This window comes from Crocodylus siamensis, chromosome 4 (genome assembly GCF_052110815.1).
Source record: "Crocodylus siamensis isolate JL-2025a chromosome 4, ASM5211081v1, whole genome shotgun sequence".
NCBI lineage: Eukaryota > Metazoa > Chordata > Crocodylia > Crocodylidae > Crocodylus > Crocodylus siamensis.
The window spans coordinates 92,267,890-92,290,792 of NC_143398.1; the positions used below are offsets into that span (position 1 = coordinate 92,267,890).

The 22,903-nt window shown below is 38.6% G+C and overlaps 1 protein-coding gene across 1 annotated transcript in view; it reads right to left on the reverse strand.

Moving 5' to 3' along the window:
- Positions 1 to 22,903, reverse strand: part of CFAP54 (cilia and flagella associated protein 54) — a 247,897-nt gene that overhangs the window by 179,493 nt on the left and 45,501 nt on the right. Inside the window, exons 9-22 of the mRNA XM_090042868.1 lie at positions 21,452 to 21,650; positions 20,216 to 20,311; positions 17,490 to 17,602; positions 17,214 to 17,382; positions 16,521 to 16,606; positions 15,825 to 15,959; positions 14,394 to 14,541; positions 12,214 to 12,278; positions 9,424 to 9,552; positions 8,800 to 8,947; positions 6,757 to 6,831; positions 6,550 to 6,671; positions 3,446 to 3,616; positions 642 to 734 (exon numbers count right to left, since the gene is read on the reverse strand). Coding sequence (XP_089898994.1) covers positions 642 to 734; positions 3,446 to 3,616; positions 6,550 to 6,671; positions 6,757 to 6,831; positions 8,800 to 8,947; positions 9,424 to 9,552; positions 12,214 to 12,278; positions 14,394 to 14,541; positions 15,825 to 15,959; positions 16,521 to 16,606; positions 17,214 to 17,382; positions 17,490 to 17,602; positions 20,216 to 20,311; positions 21,452 to 21,650 — 1,749 coding nt within the window. The remainder of the gene's footprint in view (positions 1 to 641; positions 735 to 3,445; positions 3,617 to 6,549; positions 6,672 to 6,756; positions 6,832 to 8,799; positions 8,948 to 9,423; positions 9,553 to 12,213; positions 12,279 to 14,393; positions 14,542 to 15,824; positions 15,960 to 16,520; positions 16,607 to 17,213; positions 17,383 to 17,489; positions 17,603 to 20,215; positions 20,312 to 21,451; positions 21,651 to 22,903) is intronic.

Genomic DNA, 22,903 nt, shown 5'->3' on the forward strand with positions numbered 1-22,903 from the left:
CAGTTATCTTTATACAAAAGCATACATGCTGTCAGGTTGGATTGTGAAGGCTATTAGGATGCAATACTTCGATATATCAAGGAATGAGCCACAGATAAACCCAAGGTAAGGTGCTTCAGAAAACAAAATAGTTGATGGTTGTAGCTCCTCCTGTATTTTTACTGAATAAAAATATCAAAAGAACCAGTACATTTGTTTTTTAATTCTGCTTAAAATTTCCTTTTTCCCATTTCTCCATTCTTATATGTAGCCCTGGAATGGTGGTATAAAAAAAAAAATAATAATAATAATAATAATAATAGATAAACAAATATCATACTTTTACCCCTTTTTTTCATTACCTTATGGAAACATCTTTAAAAAAGATATAATAAAAGAGATAGAGTCCACCTTAAACCAACCATCTTTGAAGCACTCTACTCATTATTCAAGAAAAAAAGTTCTGGGAGAATGCCTTGAGCCCAGCAGAATTTCAAACACTTGAAATAAAGATCAAAGGGTTCTCTAAAGGTTTGGCCAGCTAGCTGATTACACAGAGATGGAGGAGTGGGAGGGAAAGGTGTCAGATACATTTACTCAGTGAAAGCTCAATAGAGAGAGCCTTTTAGAGAGGGAGTATGACATACATAGGTTTCCCTTACCTCTTCTCCTGCATTTGGAAGGTGATAATTATTTAACCTTACTTTTGTATTGCTTCCTGCTGCTACACAACCAAAAATTCTGTACCAGGAAACCTTTAAAAAAGAAGAGAAGTTAAATATTTGTTACTTACCATCATCTTTAATATATTAACTTTTACATCAAGAAAAAAATATTGTCTGATGAAGAACATATGCTATTGCTGAAAAAGGTCTTCACAACAATTTTGATAAAATAATGGGGTTAAAAATAATTGTTTAGTTTGGCCAAAACCTAAATCTCCCTCTCTACTGTCCCATTAATATGGCTCAAACATAATCCAAAGGGACTATCTTTATAGGTCACCATGCTCACTGAATTCAGTCTTTGTACTCCACCAGAAATTGCTATTCCTGATACTTGATTTCATGACATGGAGAGTTGAGCCTTGATCCAGTAATGTGCTTAGTTCATACTTTTAAGCGTGCTGTGTAAGAAATGCAACACCCAAGTTATTAACTCCCCTTAAAAGAAATAGAATTTTGGTGCCAATAAGCTTTGTAAACTCCCACTATGCATCATTCAGTGCTTAAGTACCTTTAAAAATCTGGCCTTTAAGCAAGAAATCAAGGAAGCAAGCCAGTGAGTAGCTCTGCTGGGCATTATTCTACAGAAGAGAAGCATAAAAACTATCATGAATCCAGTACCTGCTAGATTGGGTCTACTGACTTTAAAAAAAAAAACAAAACACGAACTATATACATGCTTAAAATTTAAATATGTACAACTTAAATTTAAGTAGAACCACTAGGAACCTGGATACATTTAATTTATATGCAGTAGACTTCTGAACAACCCTATCTAGGACAAGTCATGACTGAATTCAAATTCATAACTTAACCATGAAGGACCATATTTTAGAAAGCCTTAAAATTATGGAGACACCACTCAGATTTCTTTTGTTTCTCTACATTTTACAACTCTTATTCCACATAAACAACAACAGAACTTCTGGAAGGAAATTCTATATGACAAAAAATGAAAAAACAACAAAGAGCAAGATTCAGATCCTTTTATTTCTGTTGAATAGCGCATGGCAGGAGGTGTGCTTTTGGGATCAGGGATCAGATCCCAATCATGCCCTTTCTACTTATCAGTGCAAGGGGAGATCACAGACTCTCCCTGCACCCACAAGTTGAAAAACAAGTGCCCACAGCTGAGTGTGGTCCTGGGACTGGGGCTGACAATCCAGTCATTGTCAGCTCCAGCTCCGAAACAGCACCATAGCTAGTTTGAAACTGGTGCAATCCTGGGACCAGGGCCAAGAATCATCTAATTGCCAACCCAGACTCTGGGGCAGCCCTGGACATGAAACACATTCAATATAAGGCACCATGCAAGCCAGGCACCATGCAAACCTGCAAACGGCCATAAAAAATAATTAACGTTTTTGTGGCTGGTTTGCTACTTTACAACATCTTATACTGGGTTTGTGTGGAGCACCCTTGCCATGTGTGCTGTGATTAATATGTTATTCATGGCATAAATTTAACATATAGAGGGGTCCTATGAAACTGCTCAATATGAAGGAGGGTCTCAGAAAATAGATCTGAATATTACAGCTTTATGAAACATATGATAGTTTTTCCTGAAATTTCACAGGAAATAGTACCCTATTGTTTTAGATTTCTATCACATCTTTAAGCACAAACTCTAACAAAATTAATAGTTTTGGTTATAATGTAAACATGGAAGTAAATATGCAACATACAAAGTAAAATTCTGAACAGCTGAAATGTTACCTTTCCTTGCACTTTGTTGCTTACATTTGAGTAAACGATCACCAAAAGCTAGATGGATTTTCAAGCAATAAATAGTGTAGTATAATAGCTTTTTCCCCCATAAAATGAAACCTTTTATAATTCATAAGGTAGTAGGAGAAACTTGTATTTTGAGATGCTTTGACTTTCACCATAAAAAATATATGCAACTCAATTTAAATGAAATCAAATTTCATTGTAACATGCACTTTTTAATGAAGAGAAGGATTTTATTAGTAGTAGATACATTTCATATATCAATTCCATGAGTCCATGTACCTGTAGATAAAAATTCTCCAGAAAACAAATTTCTCAAACAAATGAAAACATAAACACATTGCACCATCTAGTGGAGAAAACCCTATAAAATCTGTAAAAATTCACTGTATCGTACATTAAATGTGGATAAGTATGTATTACATGACATTAGACTACTGAACCTTAAATTAGTTTAATTTTTTTAACCTTTTAAATTGTTAAGAGGGTATAAATGGGGATATATGGTCTCCAAAGTAATTCAAGTTTGCAATTCAATCAATAGGCCTGTTTCCAGAATTTTGCTTGCAACACTAACCAGCAATTGAGTTCCCACTGTTTCTACAGACACAGCGAACATACTATTAAAGTTGTTGGAACAACTTTACTACTAAAATTAATCTCTTGAGAGAGTGGCAGACTGGTTATTTTGTATACCCATTTGAAAATGAGCATAGCATGCATTCAGCAGAAAGATGAGTTTGACAGGTAGGATAAAGGGATGATATATAGCAGGAACAGAGAGAACAAGCCGCATGAGAAAAAATAAGTCACAGGTAAATGAAGATCACAACAGTGAGTCACCAGTGACTCACTCAGATAATAATTTATAATTTATTCAGTCAGGACAATATAATCTGCCTGAGAATGATAAAGAGCACTGTGATGAATATAGTATTGATGAAACAACCTTCCTCACTGCCACTTATAATTTAATATACTTCTTACAGAGTCATTATGAAAAGCATTACCTGAACATCTGAAGTGAATGGAGCTGGTTTAAATGTCATGGAACAATGTGATCTGGAAACCAATATAGGAGGTGGGGGAACTCTGTTTTTCTCAGTACTTGTAGACTGTTTGAGATTGGAGTACAATTTATTTTGCTCTGCTTCAACCTTCTGAATTAGAGTTAATGCTTCCTACAGTTAAATATTAAAACAGAAGATAAAAATCAAGGAGAACTAGAGACATGCAATATTTACAAGATATCTTCAAAATTGATGTTATAATCTAATATGTTGAAACTCACCAAAATATAGTAGTCTTTGCACAGAATGCACCTCATATGGTGCAAATTAAGGATTAGTGGGATTTAAATTGTCAGTGGAATCTTATATAAACTCTCCATGCAAACAAGAATTCCACAATGTACAACAGTAATGCTGAATTCTTTGGGGAAGAGGTCTTCACCACAAATGCAGGTTCTCCATCCAACCCTAGCTTAAGGGGTAGAATGTTTACTGTTGACAGTTGATTAAAATAATGGTGGCTTACTGTTAAATAAAATAATGGTGGCCAGTTGCATATTCTGGCTCCAACCAAGATGGAGAAGTGGCAGAGGTCTCTCTCACAGAGGGAACTAGAGCTAAGTCAGCAGAGATTCTGGAGGAAAGCTCCAAGAACAGCCAAGTTTGGGGGGCTAGGACAATAGTGGGATACACAGTCCTGAAAGGGGAGAGAGAGAGAGAGAGAGAGAGTGTGTGTGACGGGCAATGCTAGGCAAGATTCTTCCTCTGCAAACTTTCTACCTCCCTTCGCCCAGACATAAAGCTGAGAGATGTCTAGCCCTAGGCTACTTCAGTCATTTAAACTTCTTACAGGGTTTGGAAGGGCTCCTGCCCCTTTAGTTTTTCTAACTTCTATCCCTTTCCTTTAGTAATATTAACATACAGAAAATGTTTTGGACTCCAGACTCTGACTAATCACCTGCTTTAGAAAGGGGGAGGAATTCTGGCAAAGTAAGTTTTGGGGTTTTTTTGTTTTATCTTTTTCACAGAATCAAGGAAGCGTATTGAGCAAAGCTCGGTCATTCAAGTCTGTGTGGTGCTACCACTGGTAAGTATCTTGCCTCCCAGATTTTTCAGTCTGGGACTTCAGATATTACCAAATCCATGGCAGGTATCCTATGGGTAAGCCCCAAGCCCAAAGGCCTTGGAGTTCAGATGCCTCTTAGTCTTGCTTGCCGCTAACCAAAAGGATACAGGAGAAAGCTAGTGGGAGAGCTGAAAGCACTCCTCCAGTACCATGAAATGTATAGCAAAGATCCTCCCATTGGGCTATACTAGACTCTCGCAGGGGTCAGCCTGCCTACAGTGCAAAGGACAGGTCTCCACCCTTAATTACACCAAGTCATTCAAGGCTGAGAAGAAGAGGATCGCCCCTGCCAGGTACAGTAAAACCACCTGGGCCAACACCATCATCATGGTGTCTCCCTTGACAGGTAAGTATTAGACCTTTATAGTAATGCTTAATTCATCACATATTGCAGCTGGAATAAGTGCTTCACCCCAGCGATAACTCAAGAAAGGTAAGCCTCTCCAAGATGTTAATAAACTTGAGGCCTGCCATTTAGATCCATTCCTGTTTCTGTCTTCATTCAGCAACATATTCAGTAACCTTTATGTTGTGCCAGAGTGCCAGGATGGCTCATCCCCAGGAAAGGGATGAGTTTTGGACATGTGGTCTCTATAGAAAGAATAGGAATTCACAACATCCACACTCATACAGGGTGTGTGTATACCTCCTTGCTGAATCTGGGATTGCCACCAAGAATTAACTCCCACCTTGTTCCCACTACATGCACCCAAGCTCAGCAGCTAGACAGAGCAGACGACTTAGCCTTAGAGGGATCCTAGGTTTATGCCCCAGCGCACTCAGAATCCCTCTATGACATTTAATCTGCCTAACTGCTGGGCTTGATGGCCTTACTAAGTGAAGTGAGTGGGCAGGGCATGATTCTCAGGATCTGTCCCAAGCTCAGGAGGTAGGTGGTATAAATATAGCCATAATAATGTGCATTACTAAGGGACTGAGAAGACAGTTTACAAACAATTAAATTTCATTCAAAAGCTTGTCCAAGCCTACTCAAACCATGCAGTTACTCCAGTAAAAGGTAATTACCCCCAAAATCCTTGCCTCTCACAAGCATTTACTGCTGTCTTAAAATTGAAAATAGTCATACGGCTAACAGTTTGAGAATGGACTTAACTCTCAACAGCTACATGTGTAAGGAATTTTACAGTACTGAAACGTTCCTTAGAATTCAAAACCTGTTCTCAAAAAAGAAAAGCCCCCACAGATGATGATTGCAAAAATGTTACAGTATTAGATAAACATTGGCACTTGCTAATGAGAGGCATCACAAGCACAAGGACATCCTGACAATGCCATTTACATTTCGACTGTCTAACTTTTTCCAGTATAAAAAGATTCTTGCAATCTTTTTGAGAATTTCTAACACCACTCTAGTTTGCATCATGCTTTGAAATTCAGCTGTGAGGAAGCCCTGGGGCTAGAAAAGTGACTTTGCTTTGCTCATGAAGTTCCATTCAGGTTTGATTATAAACTTTTGAAAGTTTCCATTCATCTGTTACTTGTCAGCAACATTTTGGCTGACTGTAAATACTGTAATCCAGGTGTGGGCAAAATGCAGCCTGTGAGCAATATGCGGCCCGCCAAGCCATTCTACCTGGCCCGTGGGGCGCCTAAAACATTTAGAAAATGAATATTTATCTGCCCCTGGCTGCCTGTTATGCGACCGTCAATGGCTTTGGAACTTTGAAAACAGATAACCTTTTTAGCAGAGAGGTAGAAAGAGCCAGATCATGCCAGGGTGGGACGTATTTCATGCATCTCCTCTAAAATTTATGCAGATCTACAAAATTTGGTGCTGGAACTAAATCCCATTACAGAAGAGGTCAAACATTTCTTTCCCTTTCCTTCCTTTTCTCTCTGCCACAGAAAGTTTCAAGAAGAATTTGGCAAGAGAAATTTCCATATTTACTTAGTCTGTTTTAAATGTGACATTTCACAGGATTTGTGGAATTGTCCCAAAAAAGATAACTCCTGTTACCTCAAGTAGCTGCTTTTGGGGGGCACTTGCCAGCTCTTTAGGGTACATCAGTGCAGCCTTCTGCATCAAGAAGATAGCTTGGGATAATTTATTCTTTTTTACTTTATTCATTATATGTGTTTCTGTAAAATAAATATTTTTAAAGCGTATTTATATATTTTGTAGCAATAGTGCACCACATTTTTTAATCTAATTAATATACATTACCTGTTAAATGAAAGCAATTTACATCTTTCTCATGAGACTTGGTAGCCCTGAAATTTTTGCCATCCATTTGAACATCTGTAAGGAAAGGAAGGATTAAGTTACTTTACTTATTGTGGTGTCCCTATTGAAAAAGTACTCTAGCAGAGTTTTTAAGTAGGCCTGCATTCAACATTAGCAATGCTGGTCCTCCCTGTTCTTGTTTGGCTCACTGGCATTTCTTTCAATGACCATACAAACAAACATAATCTATCCCTCCCTGTTCTTATATAGGAACACAAAAGGGGCCTTCCAGGCCATAAATCCATCTTTGTGGGGCAAACAATTTGTCCAAAAGAGCCCACAGCAACTTTATTTTAGTCCATCTTGCATACCACAGCCACAAAAGCATATTACATAAAAAAAGCCTACATAATGTGCCACATGTGAAACACAAGAGAAAAAAAAAAACTCAGCAACTGCAGTGGCAAGAAAGTAGCAAGATCAAAATATGCTCAGATGAGCAGAGGAACGAACACATCTTTCATTGGAGAAGTGGGAAGGGTGGAATCCCTTAATGGTCCCTGCCAGTTTTTGCTGAAAATTTCCTCTCTGACCCCAAATCTAGTGATTGACCATGCACACATGAAGTTGACACTACAACAGGGACCCGAGAGACTTGCAATTACCATTACGAAAACCAGTGCCTCCAAGTCAAACTCTGAATTCTAGATATAGCAAATATCTGGTGCTTCAGACGAAAGCAACCCCCTCCCAAAAAAACCCAGAAGCCAATAATTCACTAGCAGGGGAGAACATTTTTCCTAGTCCTTACAAGCAACTGAAGTCCTGAAGTCCTTCCAACAGGCAGAAGTCCTGAAGGATGGATATCCAGATACCTCCCATAAAGAGACAAAGTTTCCTTTTGATCCCTTTGTGATAATATCAAATACTCAGATCCCTATATGTGATATGCTTATATTGTATTATTTTACCAAGAACACCCCTACCCCTTCCATAAACTTACTGAGACTCGTCTTAAAGCAATTCAGGTTTTTTGCCCCCACTGGGTTTTAGCAAGGCCATTCCAAACCTTCCTTCTGATTGTTAGAAGCCCTCTTATTAGCAGTGCTAAACAACTCATCATAAAAGAGGGATCTTGTGTGATCTAGAATTCCAAGGGGAATTCTGAGATATAAATTTTGTAATGCCTCTTTCATTTAAAAAAAAAAAAAACCACACAAGGAAAAAAAAAACAAGAATGAGACCAAACAAAATTAATTTGGGGGACCTGCAGCACTGGAGGAGGGAGTAGTATGCTTGCTGAATTTAAAAAGCTAAAAGCGTATTTACAGAAGTAAAAGCAGAATAGAACTATTATAAAATAGAATATTTAAGTCCCTTTCTCTAGAAAGAAAGCTTGTGCTACAGGACATGTGTAGACACTGGCCTGGCTAGCTGGGGCATGAGGGTGCTTCAGTGCAGGGGCTACCTGCTGGCTAGCCCTGCACTGGAGCAACCTCATGCCCCAGCCAGCCCCTCCACAGCACACTGTGCCTGGTAGAAGCAGCCCTGGTCTGACAGGCTGACCCCCCAGACCCATTGCCAGCTGGGGCTGCTCCAACCTGCTCATTCAAATGCAGCACCCAGGAGCAATAAACTGTGGCACAATATGTGCTGGAGTTTATTACTTAGAATTAATTTCAGGAGTAGATGGGCTCACTCAAAGCTTTCTTCTCCCACCCTTTTAAAAGCAGTTAAGAGCTTCATTACAGCTATAATACTATTACTAATACAGAAGTAATACTATTACTTCTTAGAAGCCAAATACTAAAATGTAAATCTCACTGATTTAACTAAATACAGATTAAAGATTGTTTGGGTTTAATAATCTGGGGCTAAAATCAACACACCTTTTTCTTTGTATGTGGAATGTACAAAGTACCCTCAATTTACTGTATTTAACAAGCACTGCTAGGACTGTATGACTTAGGCTGAATTACAAAAATATAATAAAAACACAGACTAATCAATCTGTATTAGTTATTTAGCTTTACTGCACCTTACCTTGTGTCAGTTTAAAAAGCTTCACAGCTATTCGATGTTGAGCCTGAATGAGCTCTAAATGTAAATCCATCACAAAGTGATTTCCTGTGGCTGCTTTATCACTGTCATGTGCTAAAGCATCACGTAGATTTTGACCATTTGGAACCATCTGATCAAAGAATAGTAGTAATTAAGTAAACCTTGATTTCCATCAAATATTTTAGTACATTTATTTTTAAAATTATTAGATTGTTCAGTATGTTAAAGAATTTTCAGAAACTTGTCATCAAAGTATAGAAGACTACATCATACTAAGAAATTAAATTTTCTCTGCAAGTCAAAAGCAAAATTAAAAATTAATCATAATACACAGATACAGGTAAGAACCATATAATATGTTTTCTGACTCTTATAATCAAAGAAAAAAAGTCACAAAAATACATTACAAAAATCAAAAGCAAAATAGCGATATCAGAATTTATTGACTAATACGTGCTATCTACACTAGGGAAATCATCATTTTCTACCCTTTTCAGGTGGAAAGGGTGAAGAATACACATTAGGAGAAATTCAAAGAGTGAACGCAACTAAAATTTCTAACATTATTCATATATTTTGCTCTAATATATACTTTTGATGCCTTACCTTTGTACAACAGTGATCATATATTGATTTTCCATCCGGTGAAAGGGTCATTAGGCGAGACATGTTCATTCCATTAATTGCTTTTTCAAGACTTTCATAAGCAAAATGCAACTGTTCTGCAGGACTTTTCTGAAATGAATTTATATACAATCAACTTATAGTAGTAATGAAAGCTACAGTATAGGGTATAAAGGCCAGAGAGCTGTCATTACTGGTCGTTATTAAGACACTCGTGTCCCCTGGATAGAAACTATTCTTCTTTTACAGGCTAATTTTAAAGACTTAAAGTTCAACCATTTTTAGTGAAGGATAAATATGTATATTCAGAAACAAAACTCAAAAAACCAAGAACACAAGTGAAGAAAAAAATTCTGAAATTTCTAAAAATATTCACTTAAAAGGAAAGTTTTTCTAGATAAGTTTACAATGGAGAAGTCTCAGCCTCATGCACAGCATTTCCTACAAAAAGTTTTACAAACGTCCATCCAAAAACTTAAGAAATTATAAAGGTTCCAAGGGCAAGCACATTAAAATTTTGGATATTCCAAAATTAAGGTGCATATGCACCCTATGGCCACGTCCAGATGAGCACAGATGTTTGGTTCCCCAGCACTGGAGGAGGGAATAGTATGCAGGGACAAGTACTAGCAGCAGCACACCTTGCACCCAGAGAACATGTATGGTTTGGTGTGCGGCAAGTTATCCTGGCGGTGGTAGGGGAGGCTGGGGCCAGCAGCCTTGCCTGTGGTCCTGGGGTCCTCCCCAGCCTGCAGCAATGGTAATCCTGCCAGGCAAAGCCTGGCTGGCAGCCGCAGCACAGCTCCGGACGGCCCAGCTCCGCTTTCCAGCAGTGTGTGCTGCCTGTGCCTGCGTTGTTCCATTTTTTTTTTCCCCGTGGGTTTTTTTGACCCCTGGATATCCCTGCGGGAAACCCCCCCCAAAGAGAGAGCAGCACACGCACAGGCAGCAAACCCTTGAAGCACAGAGAACACCTGATTGTGCGGTATGTAGTGCAAGTGTTTGCAGCATCACATAGCCGCGCTCATCTGGACATGCCATATGTGTCTGTACATTAAAACAGCCTCTAAAACTACCTCATGAGATAGTGTTTCTCAAAGACCACAGTATAATAAAATACAGCTTTTTTTCCTATGGTGATTTGTGCTGAAAGCCCCATGTTCCATTTACACAGATTTAATGTTTCAATGAAACTTCCTAGTTCTGTTTTAAATAAATATATAAATAATATCTTTTAAACAAATCTAGCATTTAAGCATATGTAAAACATGCAAATGAGACACAGCTTCACTGAAGTCTTTACTTTATTTAGTGTACACTAGGGCAGTGCGAAGCTTTGGTTGTTGATTCAATTCAGAGGAGATTCAGGCTGATTCAGCGGCTGAATCTCCAAATGCAAATCAAATTGGGAGCCCAATAAAAAGGTCCGAATTAATTCAAAGCCTACAAAATCGATTCAGATTCAGAAAAGCTTTGGATTCAGGTAGTCCCCGCTCACTGCCACAGAGAGCTGGACCCGGGCTCTGTGCCGGTAAGTATGGTGGAGACTATGGCCAGGTCCCATCCCCTGCCTGCCCCCCAGCCCTCCTGAGCGTCCCCCAATCCCTACCCCGCTCTCTCAACCCTGTCAATGGCTGCCCCACCCAGCCCAAGTGTACCAACACTTAAGCAAAACAAAAAAAAAAAACCCTCCACGCTCACCAGCTGCTGCAGTTGCTGCAGTGGATGTCAGGGCCTCTAGGTGCTCTTGGTAGAGCCCCCCCCATGCAGCATGGGGCAGTGGGGGCAGCAGGGATTGCCCTCCCTCCCCTCCCCTCCCCCCCAGCAAGAGGTTTTTTGTTTGTTTTTAAGTGTCAGGACACTGGGGCGAGGTAGGGCAGCCATTGACGGGGCTGGGAGAGCAGGCAGGGATTGGGACCTGTTTGATTCAGAGATTCGGCTGATTCAGCGGTGGCTGAATCCCCAAATCAGATTCGGCCAAATCAATTTCAGACAGTGATTCAAATCACCGAATTGAATCACTGTCCCCATATTAGCCAAACCCAAATCCAAAGCAAATACTAGCTGCTTTGCACAGGCCTAGAGTGCACCGTGTAAAAACCAATATATTCTGAAAGTGCAGTTGTACTTTTTATATCTGTGGTATGTTGGTCTTCACACAGTGTACTCTAAACAAAGCAAATGCTCCAGTGAAGTTGTCTCATTTGCACATGGCTTACATATGTTTAAATGATCATTTAAGTTCATTACAGAGGGTCTCACTAAATGAAGCAAAGTTTTTCTAATAGCTATTCTATCAAATCATGTTTGTTAGATTTGTTAAAGACCCCAAAAGAATCCTGTTATTAACCCTTTTCAACATTGTAAGGCTAGTCCCATCCATCACACTACTACATGCAAAAATCAGTTGCATATGAAAAAGCACCCAAAGCATGGTTTGCAAATCCATCCAGAATGCTAATGCCTGCTTTGACTACAGCACAAAAAAAAAAAATAGTGGAGAAAGCAGAAACATGCTATAAAGGAAAAACTAGATTTAGCATAAAATACATTCATATCACAGGAGACTATAAAAGGTCAGAAAGGGCTAAATTTCCTGGGTTTCCATATGAAGATTTAAGAAATATGTTTGCACTGATGCAACTGTACAAAAACAATTCAACTTCAAAAAACTAAAATGCTAAATTTTAAAAGGATGTTTACAAAGTGGAAAAACATTTAAGAAAATGCTTTTCACAAATATTATGCCAATAGCAAAGGAATATATTTTACCTTCAATATTTCAGGAATGTCAAAGATTTGAGTTTCTATCAGTAATTCTGATTCATTTCTTTCTCCTTTTGTATAAGAAAAAATAGAGATGAAAATCAACTATACTGAATTAATAACACCAGTGTTGCTTAAATAATCTATGAGTAACCGAAGACTTTGGCAACCACATACAGTTATTTTGTACTGGCCTTGAGAAATAATTGCATTGTTTCAATTATTGTGCAACTTTTTATGGTTCTAACCCAAGAGATAAAGATAAAGATGGACAATTACCTTTAGAATTATGCTTTGGCAAATAAAAATATGTCAGTTTAAATGTGCATCATTTTTCAAACTAGATAATGCCAGGCAAAGTGTATGAACATAAGGAATCATATAAAGGCTAGAAAAAGACATTGCCCAATGAAGCAGAGCAGCTGTGCTGGGATGTGCTGGCACAGCTGACTTGTTTCATTTGGTAAAACACACGTCATCTGTTGTCCTGCCTGTTGATCTTGTGGGACAACAGGTGACATGAGCCACGTTTCCAGAGATGCGGCCCTAGAAATCCCATGGAACATCTCAGGAAGTGGGAAAAGCTGAACAGTGAACAGGCACTCCAAGGACTTAAGGGGCTCAATCCTGCGCAGAAAATCCTGGAGTACAGAGGACCAAGCTCCTTAAACCCAGATAGACAGCTCCTACCCAGGGTGGCTACAGAATGGTCACAGATCTGGGTTGCCCACACTCCCATCATAAAGTAAATAAGATTTCCACTGCAATAAAGTGGCAGAAATTATTACTATCTTTTGTCACAGCCACAAACTTGAGCATTTGTGGTGTGACAAAGGATCTGGACATCTATTTGATTTTGCTTTGTGAAAAATATTTATGGTGGCACAAAGGTCATGAAAAGTGATGTCTGTTTCTACCCTTAGTTCACAGTCTTACTGTAATATTTATAGCAGTGTTAGAGGGATGTCATAACCATGAAGGTCCACAGTGACCTGTACAAGACTGCTTTGCATTCAAAAACTTACCTAAGCTCATCCCAAATATACAGTTGGTCCAATGAAAGATATCACCCAAAAAAATCCCTGCCTCTGTAATATTTATATTTATTTTTCATTCTTGAAAGCAAATTTTATCTGATTCACCATCAGATTTTTAAGAAATTTATACAGGTATTTCAAAAATATCTGAATTAAGATAATTTTTATAAAACAGTAATTTTCCATTAAAAGGTATTGGTATTTCGATTTGTGGCCTAAGTGGTAAACTAATATTCAAGATCTTAACTGTTTCCAAAAGAAGAGGAAATCAGCAAGAGACAGAAATTTCTTTAACGTAAACTTGTTTTATTATAAAGAATGTACACAGAATCCTGTTCCCCAACAAAAGAAAGCCATTCCTTTTCCTTACAGATCCAAGCTCCTTTCCAATCACCTATATGTCCAAAAAGCCTCCCTCTCTCGCTGCTCATTCATTTGCTATATGTTCTGTTTTTTGGCTGCTTTTCTCTGGCATCCTGCTATCTCTGATCACAAAATGGCATATCTACATCCAATAATATCAAGCAAAACCCCTCAGCTCACAAAGGCCTGTTTCTAACCAAACTTGCATAAGGCCTGCATTATGGTTTGTTTCTCTTATTGTTTTAGCTATCTTATTTGAAAAAGCAGAATAACCTTTTTCTTACATTTACCTTGAAAGCAGAATGGTTGTAACTGCTAGAAGCCTCAATAAAGTTTCACCCAACTTTCATCACTGCAGTGTGATTTTCATCAAATTAAGAAAAAATGTTTTTCCAAAGCACTAACACATTCTATGGTTTATGGTTTAGCACTATATGCTATTTCAAAGGAATAATAGAGTAGCATTATTTCCTAATATTATTAATGTTCACAATTGTTCTATTAGGGCATGTATTTTAAACACATTCAGTGAAAATTTCTCCTTACTGAAGTTAATGATAACATTTCTGCTTACGGAGCTAGGATTTAACTCACTGAGTCTCTTAACTCTGCTTTATGATTCTTGTAGAATAAGAATGAAAAATAAGATTCATAGCTTGAAATCCTATGGCCAGAATACTGGAGACCAGTTTAAAACCCGATTTAAAAGAAAAATGGTTAGAAAATGTATTGCATATTTATTATCTGCTTCCATTAATACTCCCATTATCTCATTAAATACTTTACCATTTTTTTTCCCAGATTTATTTGCACAATCAGCTATGTTTTCCAATATTGCAGACAGACGTAATGTAACCTCTGCTAGCATCGCGTTAGTGTCTCCTATGTTACTGTTCTGAATTACTTCATTTATTATCCAATGGATATGAATCCACTGAAGAGAACACACATAAAAAAGAACCGTAAATCAGTATGAAAACCCTAATCTGAAAGTATTCATACTTATATATTCCTAAAATAGTTAAGAGGTGAGGGGTTGTACTCAGAAATGTTTAAAAATGCATGCAGAACTGTTCCCGGTTAATGAACTATAACTATTTGGCACTAGTGTAAATGGGAGCAAGAGAGAATAAAGGTTCCTTGAATCTCCTGTCCCATGTAACTGAGAAATTATAAAATTTTAGACCACAGAGTAGTATTAATTTATCATTTATGTGATACAACTGTCTTTTGGTGTTCTAAAGTACAACATTGAGCCCTTTTGCTGTTCCTTCATTCCTCATCCAGTTCGTGAAATCATAAGCTGCTGCTTCTTTTCTTTCTTTTTGATTTTGTAAATGTTCTCCACTGGACAACATGGTGCATATCACCAGGGCAAGCTCAGCGGAAAATTCCATCAAGGACACAGAATTTGGACACAAAACCATCATAAACTGCCATGCGCACAAGTCATGGAAGCACGATGTCCAGTTTTAGTTCTGACCCTGAGTGAGTCTTACACAACCTGACAAACCTCCTTTACTAAGCTACTTATGCCAGGTATAAGAGATGGAATTGTGTAAAAGAGGCCTATATAATCCCCAATCCCAGCTTGAAGAAAATTTGCCTACCCCAGGCACAGCAGAAAGTAACTATATAAAGCTGCTTTTTAAGGATGCTCTCACTAAAGTTGCCATGGGGATATGCCAGGACACAACCACAGGAGGCAATGCTGTAGAGATTGCAGGCCCTACTGCTGACTGTAAGACATCCCAGTAATTTATAAAGAACCCCCGGGGCCTACATTACACTGAGAGCTTTTCCAGTCTCAGGAGTATCCAGAGATACAAATGGTTCACAAGTGGTTTTAAATGATCTTTTCCTTTCAAATCTCTGCCCTTGCACTGCCAGCTTGCCGCTATTTTCATGCTTTGTGTTTGGGAGACTTCCCTGAATTATACAGCTTTTCCCTTAGCAGAGAAATGGAACAAAACTATTTTGTTGTCTATTTTAAAGGCATTATGGGATGACAGGGTTTTTCTCTCCCCCATAAGAACATTTCCTACAAATGTTTTTATCCAAATTCAGCACACAACTCCCTTTTGCAACTACTGAGGATTTAGGCATGTTTATCAAAAAGGAAATGTACTACTTAGACTTCAGAAATACATTTTATCTTAGGTTAACCATAATAGAATGCATTTACATGAAAGGAAACATGATATGAAAAAGGAATACTTTATAAGCTTTGTATTTGTGGATGTATTTTAAGTAGTCACTTCCACTTGTCTGGATCCGCTGAACTCCTACTTTGCACTTCTGCCACAAAAACATTATTACATCGACAAGTATTTCTCTATCTGGTTGGAAATTCTGGGGAAAAAAAAAGAGACAGAAGCTGCAAAAACACATGCTAGCAAAATATGTTAATACAATAAGTAAACCAGTGTATATTTTGTCACAGTTTATATTTTTATAAAGGATACGACCAACATGAATTGTAGTGAATTTTAAAAATGTATACATTTTAAAAATCAGTTTAATTAGGACACATGACCTTTACCCTTCCTGCCATGTGTTTCCCTAAAAGTAATACACTAAAAGGAATTGGATTTCTGACCTTGATTATCAGAAAGCTATAGTAAACTCACTAGGTGTCCAAAATGGACTTAATACATATTAAATAATTTTAGTAGTAGAAGTAGCTTAACTACACAGCACCAATCATAATAAAGAGTAAATAAAAACAAATAAAAATAAATCCTGGATATATTCATTACAGTTCATGCAAGTTCAGTAATTTCATTTAGGGTTGGGGTGGGGGGTTGTCTTTAACATTTTGCCAACACAATCACTTTCTCCAATCTGGAATTGCATAAAGCAATTCAATATTAAGTTCTTCATTCAGAAAAAGTCTCCACAGTTATATTATACCTGTTTAGATGTGCATACACAGGAAAGCACTGTTGTTGCCAAAATGACAAGATCATCAGTAGACTCTCCAGGCTTTAAGGATCCTTCTACAAGTCAACCATACAGAAAAAGAAGAAAAAGTAAAACAAGAAGTAAAAGCAAAAAAATATCACCAATTATACACTTCATAAAAGCATAATGACTTCAATGGATCTATACCAATTTGTTTCAGATGGCAATATAACACAGTAAATATAATGGAAAAGCACATTCCCTCCACACCTTCTCTGAAAAATACACATTACCATTTTGTAAATGAAAATGTTTTCAAGATTCAATTTTGTGGATGACAGAAGAGATTTCTATGACAGTGCCATTTAACAAGTTCTTTTTGTTTAAATGACAAGAAATTTCAGATATGTAAGCCACATTAAAGGGCAAAATAAAGTCACGTATCTTTGCATCCATGTGCCTTTTTTGGAAAACTGTCTGGAAATATTAATCAGACTGTCTTATGTTTAAGGGAAATGACCGTATGTCAAGTTTTGACAAGTAAAAGGAAATATGACACAGTTCAGTACACTGTAATTTCTCAATTCCTGGCTATTGTGGCAGACAAATGTAAATTAAATAACTTTTCCATAGCAAAAAACACAGCTTATTGCTGAAAAATAAAGCTGAAATGCAATTAAACTACCAGCTGTAAACACACACCTCGAAGTGCAGTTGTTTTTCTTCCAGAATTACGAGACATTGCAACTTCCCTGATATTTTCCTGAACAGAAAGACCATGTTTAGATCTTCTGGCAGACACTACTGGTTGCATCGCAATAAGAAGTCTGAGTTCCATTTCTGCCTTCTTCCATACTGGATCATCTTGATCCTACCAAATTTACACAGAAAAAAAGCAATGCAAGTTTCCCCACTAATTTTCAAAACAGAAAAGCATGTTAATACCTTCATTTGTTCTGTACCATGTATTTGGATTACCTGAAGAAAACTAACAACCAGTCCAATAGTGGAATCAAATGCATCCCACTCTTCATAGCTAAAAGCTAACTTTATAAATTGTACAGCAGCGTCTCCAGACACACCATTTTTCCCTACAGAGGTGGCAAAAGAAAATATGTTTTTATTTTTAAAAAATAAACAACATAGCAAACAACAAACAACATAACAAATAGGCTACAAAACTAGCCAAAGCAGATGCTTTAGGGGGGAAGCAATGAACTGGGTATACATCGTAGAGTGATCTATCCCCGATCATTATCCTCCCTGGCATCCATCATTATTGATTTAGAGATGCCAGAGAATAAATCTCTGACCATTTTGTTTTATTGCTATTAATAGATCTATCATCCATGCATTTGTCTTAGGAAACTTTGGGTGTGTCTACACATGCGACAGACTGAGCAGTTATTGCTATGCAGTCCTGGCATGAGTCACGGTTCGTGCCTGCCAACACTATGTCGCTGTAGCTCATTGCTATGGCAACACAGCATTTCATGTAGACACATCCTTTCAATCCAAAATGGACTGCAATGCCTAAAGTTGGGTACCTACTACATATTGTGTTGGCTGGAGTATAAGGCCAAACTGAAGTTCTTTTTTGGAACATAGAGGTGCCTATACACGTGCTCCAACATACTCTAATTAGAACATGTCAGAGAGTCTGCTGGAACGGTCTAACTAGAATGCACCAGAACAGTGCAGCATCACACATATTCAGTGTCCCGTGTTTCAAAAAGGTGGCAGGGGTGCTTTAACTAAAACTCATCGAGTGAGCTTTAAAGTGCCCCATGGCCATTTTGAAACATGGGACGCTGAATATATGTGATGCTGCAGTGTTTTAATTTGGGCAGCTCTCCTGGAGCCAGTCTAATTAAAACACCCCCAAACCCCACCCCAGAGCATATGCATAAATACACTATGGGCATGTCCCCATGAGTGCACACACGCAGTTTGCGGCACCGCAGACCTCTCTGTGGCCCTGCAAACCACATGTGCTGTGTTCACCAGTCTGCAGCGTGGTGGGGCTTTTTTGACACTGGGGGATCCCAGTGTCAAATAAAAACACACACCAAAAAAACCCAAAAAAAACAAGGTAGCTCCTGTGGCAGCAGCTTGAACCACCCAAAGCCAGCCAGAACCAGCTAGAGCCATGCTCCAGCTCCTGTCCAAACTCCGCATGCTGGAGCCCCAGGAGGCCCCCCAAGACTGCTAGCCCCAGCCTCTCCTACCCCACCTGTGGTAGCTTGCTACACATCAGAGCACCTGTGCACAGGTGTTCCCTGGGGACAACCAGCAATGTGCCTCTGCTAGTTGTCCCCAGAGATCGCACATTCTCACTCATGGGAACATGCCCCATGTCTAAATACAACCTCAGTCATTTTTAGGCACCTCTAAACACAAATCAGATTAGCTATTATTTCTAGCAACTTCACTTGTATGGCTGGGGGCCTCTGTGGCCAGCCCTATGAGGAGAGGCTGAGGGACCTGAATCTCTTCAGTTTCCGCAAGAGGAGACTGAGGGGGGGGGATCTTGTGGCTGCCTACAACCTTATCAGGGGCCACCAGCAGGGACTCTGGAAAAGTCTGTTCACCAGGGCCCCCCTTGGAGTCACCAGGAACAATGGCCACAAGCTGAGGGAGGATAGGTTTAGGTTAGATATTAGAAAGAACTACTTCACAGTAAGGGTGGCCAGAGCATGGAATAGGCTTCCCAGAGAGGTGGTGCTCTCACCTTCCCTGGAGATCTTCAAGAGGAAAATGGATAGGCACCTGGCTGGGGTCTTATGACCCCTCCCACCCATGGCACCCCCAGTGCCTCTTCCTGCCCATGGCAGGGGTCAGACTAGATGATCTGTCTAGGTTCCTTCTGACTCATTGATTCTACGATTCAGAAAATGACTTCAAAGTGCGTATACACACATGCAACCATAGTTCACCAAATCTCTCTCTCAACATATACAAAATACTACTTTTAAGAACATTGAATTTGTGCTAAGGTGGGTAAACATTTTTCATTCTTGCATGCAAACACACATACAGTAAAGTAAGGAGTTTCTGCTCCCTTCCCCCTCAACAGCACTGAAACTGAAGCTAGGCAGAATGCAGTTTCGTGCACTACCTAAAATCCTAGACATGGTCTTTAGCTATACATTCAGAAGGGAGTAGTCCAGGGGTGCAAAATTATCAGTAAGCACCAAAGCACTACCTTGGTAGAAGGTGCTGGGTGTATTAGGTTAGTGTTTGGTTGCAGGTTTGTTTTTTGTTTTTTAAGGCTATATCATCCTGACCCCCACAAAAAAAAGAGTAGTTGCGTAGAACCATTTGAGCACTTTGATCTATTTGCCTCCCGTAAACACATCTCATAAATACATCAGAATTTAGCTTAGTGTGTGTAAACATTTTAAGATTTCTGAAAGAGCATGCCATTTAAGTTCAAAATGGTAAGATTGTATTAGTATTATAATGCCTGCATATTTACAAGCTATTACTTCAGTAATGTTTGAAATAGCACTAGTATAAATTAAAATAGGATCTATATGTAATTATCAGATCCAAATGCCTTAGTGCTCCATATATATCTTACTAGGAGGCAGAAACTTGTGAACTCTGTATCAATGCAAGTACTTGTAATATGAATGGAAATCAGCATATATAGAATGCGTGTGATTGAGTCCAAAGCACTTTGAAAACTTAAACAAATTTACCTGTTAATATCAGTTGCAGAAGAGTTGCAGATGCATTTATTACACCAGAAGGGTCAACGTAAGTACTGTCTTGTGTACTGGTACTGCTGCCTCCACCTTTAATATAGATCATTGATCATTATACAATTTATTTCATCTGCTATTTTTTTATTTAAGTAAAAACAGTTATGTACAGTTTAAGTACAGTTTACCCTGAACATGTTATTTTGTTACTAAAACATCCTCCACTCTATGGCTTTAGTTCTGTCCTTGCTTACATACAACCCAATTGTTCTAAATGAAGAGATACAGAATGTTAAGCAGTGCAGAATTTGGCCATTCACTTGTATTACTGAACATCTGTTTTATTTGATAAATATTCCTTCATAGATTCTCGACTCGTTTACACTTAGGCAACTGGGATGTAAGGGTGTGACTAAGGACAGAAAATAGTCTATTCTTTCTACCCAAAGATGAAAATAAACTTTAAGCCATGTCATGTCCTATCCAAGAATCAGGGACTCGGGTACTATTTTGAAATTTTATAGGCAGACATGTTATAATGACTCATTTAAAATTTGGCTGTTAAAGATCTAGCCTCATGACAAGTTTTTCATGCAAAATCCACAACACATCCCAAGAAGAATATGGAGCCATTGGTTACAGTCTTAATGCCATCTTTAGTGGATTTGTGCATGCTTTCTAAAACAGGATCATCAATAAAACATATTGTTTAACAGTGAAGTATATTTCTTCTCATGGGAAGCCTGTCTAAATGGACTCTGGATAGGGAATTAAGTTGTATTCAGGGGATGTAAGTCACTATGAGGTACACGACTACAATATAGCCCACTGACACCTAGTATTTCAGCTTATGTGTTAGATTACTGACCATAGTGCTTTCTACAACATTTATGTTGGAGTGACTGGACACAAGTAAGAACATATCCAGTAGCTCTAACCCTGGCTAATCACAAAGACCATTGTTGTGCTGTCCTGTGCAGAGAAGGTAGAAGCGTTATATGATGCATGTGGAGTTACTCCAGGTTTACACAAGTATAACAAAGAACAAAATTTCACTCAAAGTTTTATGTACTTAATGTCAGATTTTTTGAAGACAAAAATTATTCTATTAAATGATTTTAGCATTGTTATTGTCACTGAAACATATACTTCTAAAGGTGATTTCTTTTATTTTGAAGAAGGAAGGAACATTTACGTTCAGGGATCTTTACAAACATATTTTTATGCCATTACCTGAAAGGATTTCCATGCCTGCAAAAAAAAGCTCTGAAATCACATCACGAATCTCAGGTTCCTCAGGGAGAGATGGTGCAGTGTGCAACAATCGCCTATTACTATCAGATAATGCTTCTATAATGGCAAGGAACTGAGCTGAAGTACCATCAAACATTTCTGTCAGCAGCCGTTCTGTAACAGTACGAGGCCATGGCAGCTAAACAAGAGATAAGTACTTGTTAAGTCTTCTAATATTTCTAATGAATTATAAAAAGAAACAGTTCTTGCAAAACAGCTCTCCATGATAAGTTAAGTAAAAAAGTTTAATAGAGGAAAGTATAGGCTATAATTAGGGACCTACCAAATTCAATTTTGCAATTTTTGCGGATACCATGATTTCAGGTGGGGCCTGCAAGAAAACGCAGGCTCCATGCTTTTGGCGAGCTCCCTGGAAAAAAAATTACTGAAAATAAAATGCTGGCTCCCTCTGGGAAGCCAAACAGTCCTTGTAGTCACAGCAGCCCATCGTGGGGGAGGGGAGAGAAGGTTGCCAGCATGGCAATATGACAGCCACCACCACCCCTCACTGTTGACTGGTTGAAAGGAACAGGGCTGCATGACAGATAGTCCTTGCAGCCAATCCAGCCAATCTGGCTAATATCCAGCCACTAGGGCCTGAATATTAGATGACCCCGCCTCCCAATAATTAGATTCTATATGTGAACAATATATACATAAGTTAGAATTTTCCAAGAATAGAATCAAATTATTGAAGATTTGCTTTGAATTTTTCTTCCTCTCACCACTACAGCAGGGAAAATAAATCTGGGGGAGTCAAGTGACTGCCCTCCCTCCTCCCCTCTTCCTGTCGGACCCTGTCCTTTTTGAGCACATGGAAGTAATGGGCAGAAGTGATCTTGAAATAAAAATAATTTACCATGTTGACAAATTACTACAGGTACCCATAAATTTAGTTCATTCAGAATTGAAGCATTTTATCTTTTTTTAAACTGATGCGAATTTTAGCAAAGGCAGTCCATAAGCACTTCTGTATCTATTTATATATAGTACATATGATGCATCACGTTAGTCCAAAGCCAAAAGGCTCATGATACACCATACAGTTCACTGGGCTGGGCCCCAGCAGAGTCAACAAGTAGTTCAAACAATGGTAACCCCACAGCTCAACACTGCTTGGTATGTGTGTACTCCAAATGCTCCCCCATAAAGGAGCTATGGCTAATTAGCCCCTATTCATGACTGGAAACAGGTGTTCTTGTCACAAGTCCTGAGATCCTACAAAAATGTGTATACAGGTGAGGCACAGGGCAACCTGGTCTTGCTCCACCTCATGGAGGGCAGGGCCATACTAATCATATGCAACAGACAGAGAGGGGACAACACAGAGATTCTGGGTGAACTGTTTGGGACCCTGTTCGGTGATGTTCACCAGACATTTTAGGCTGATGA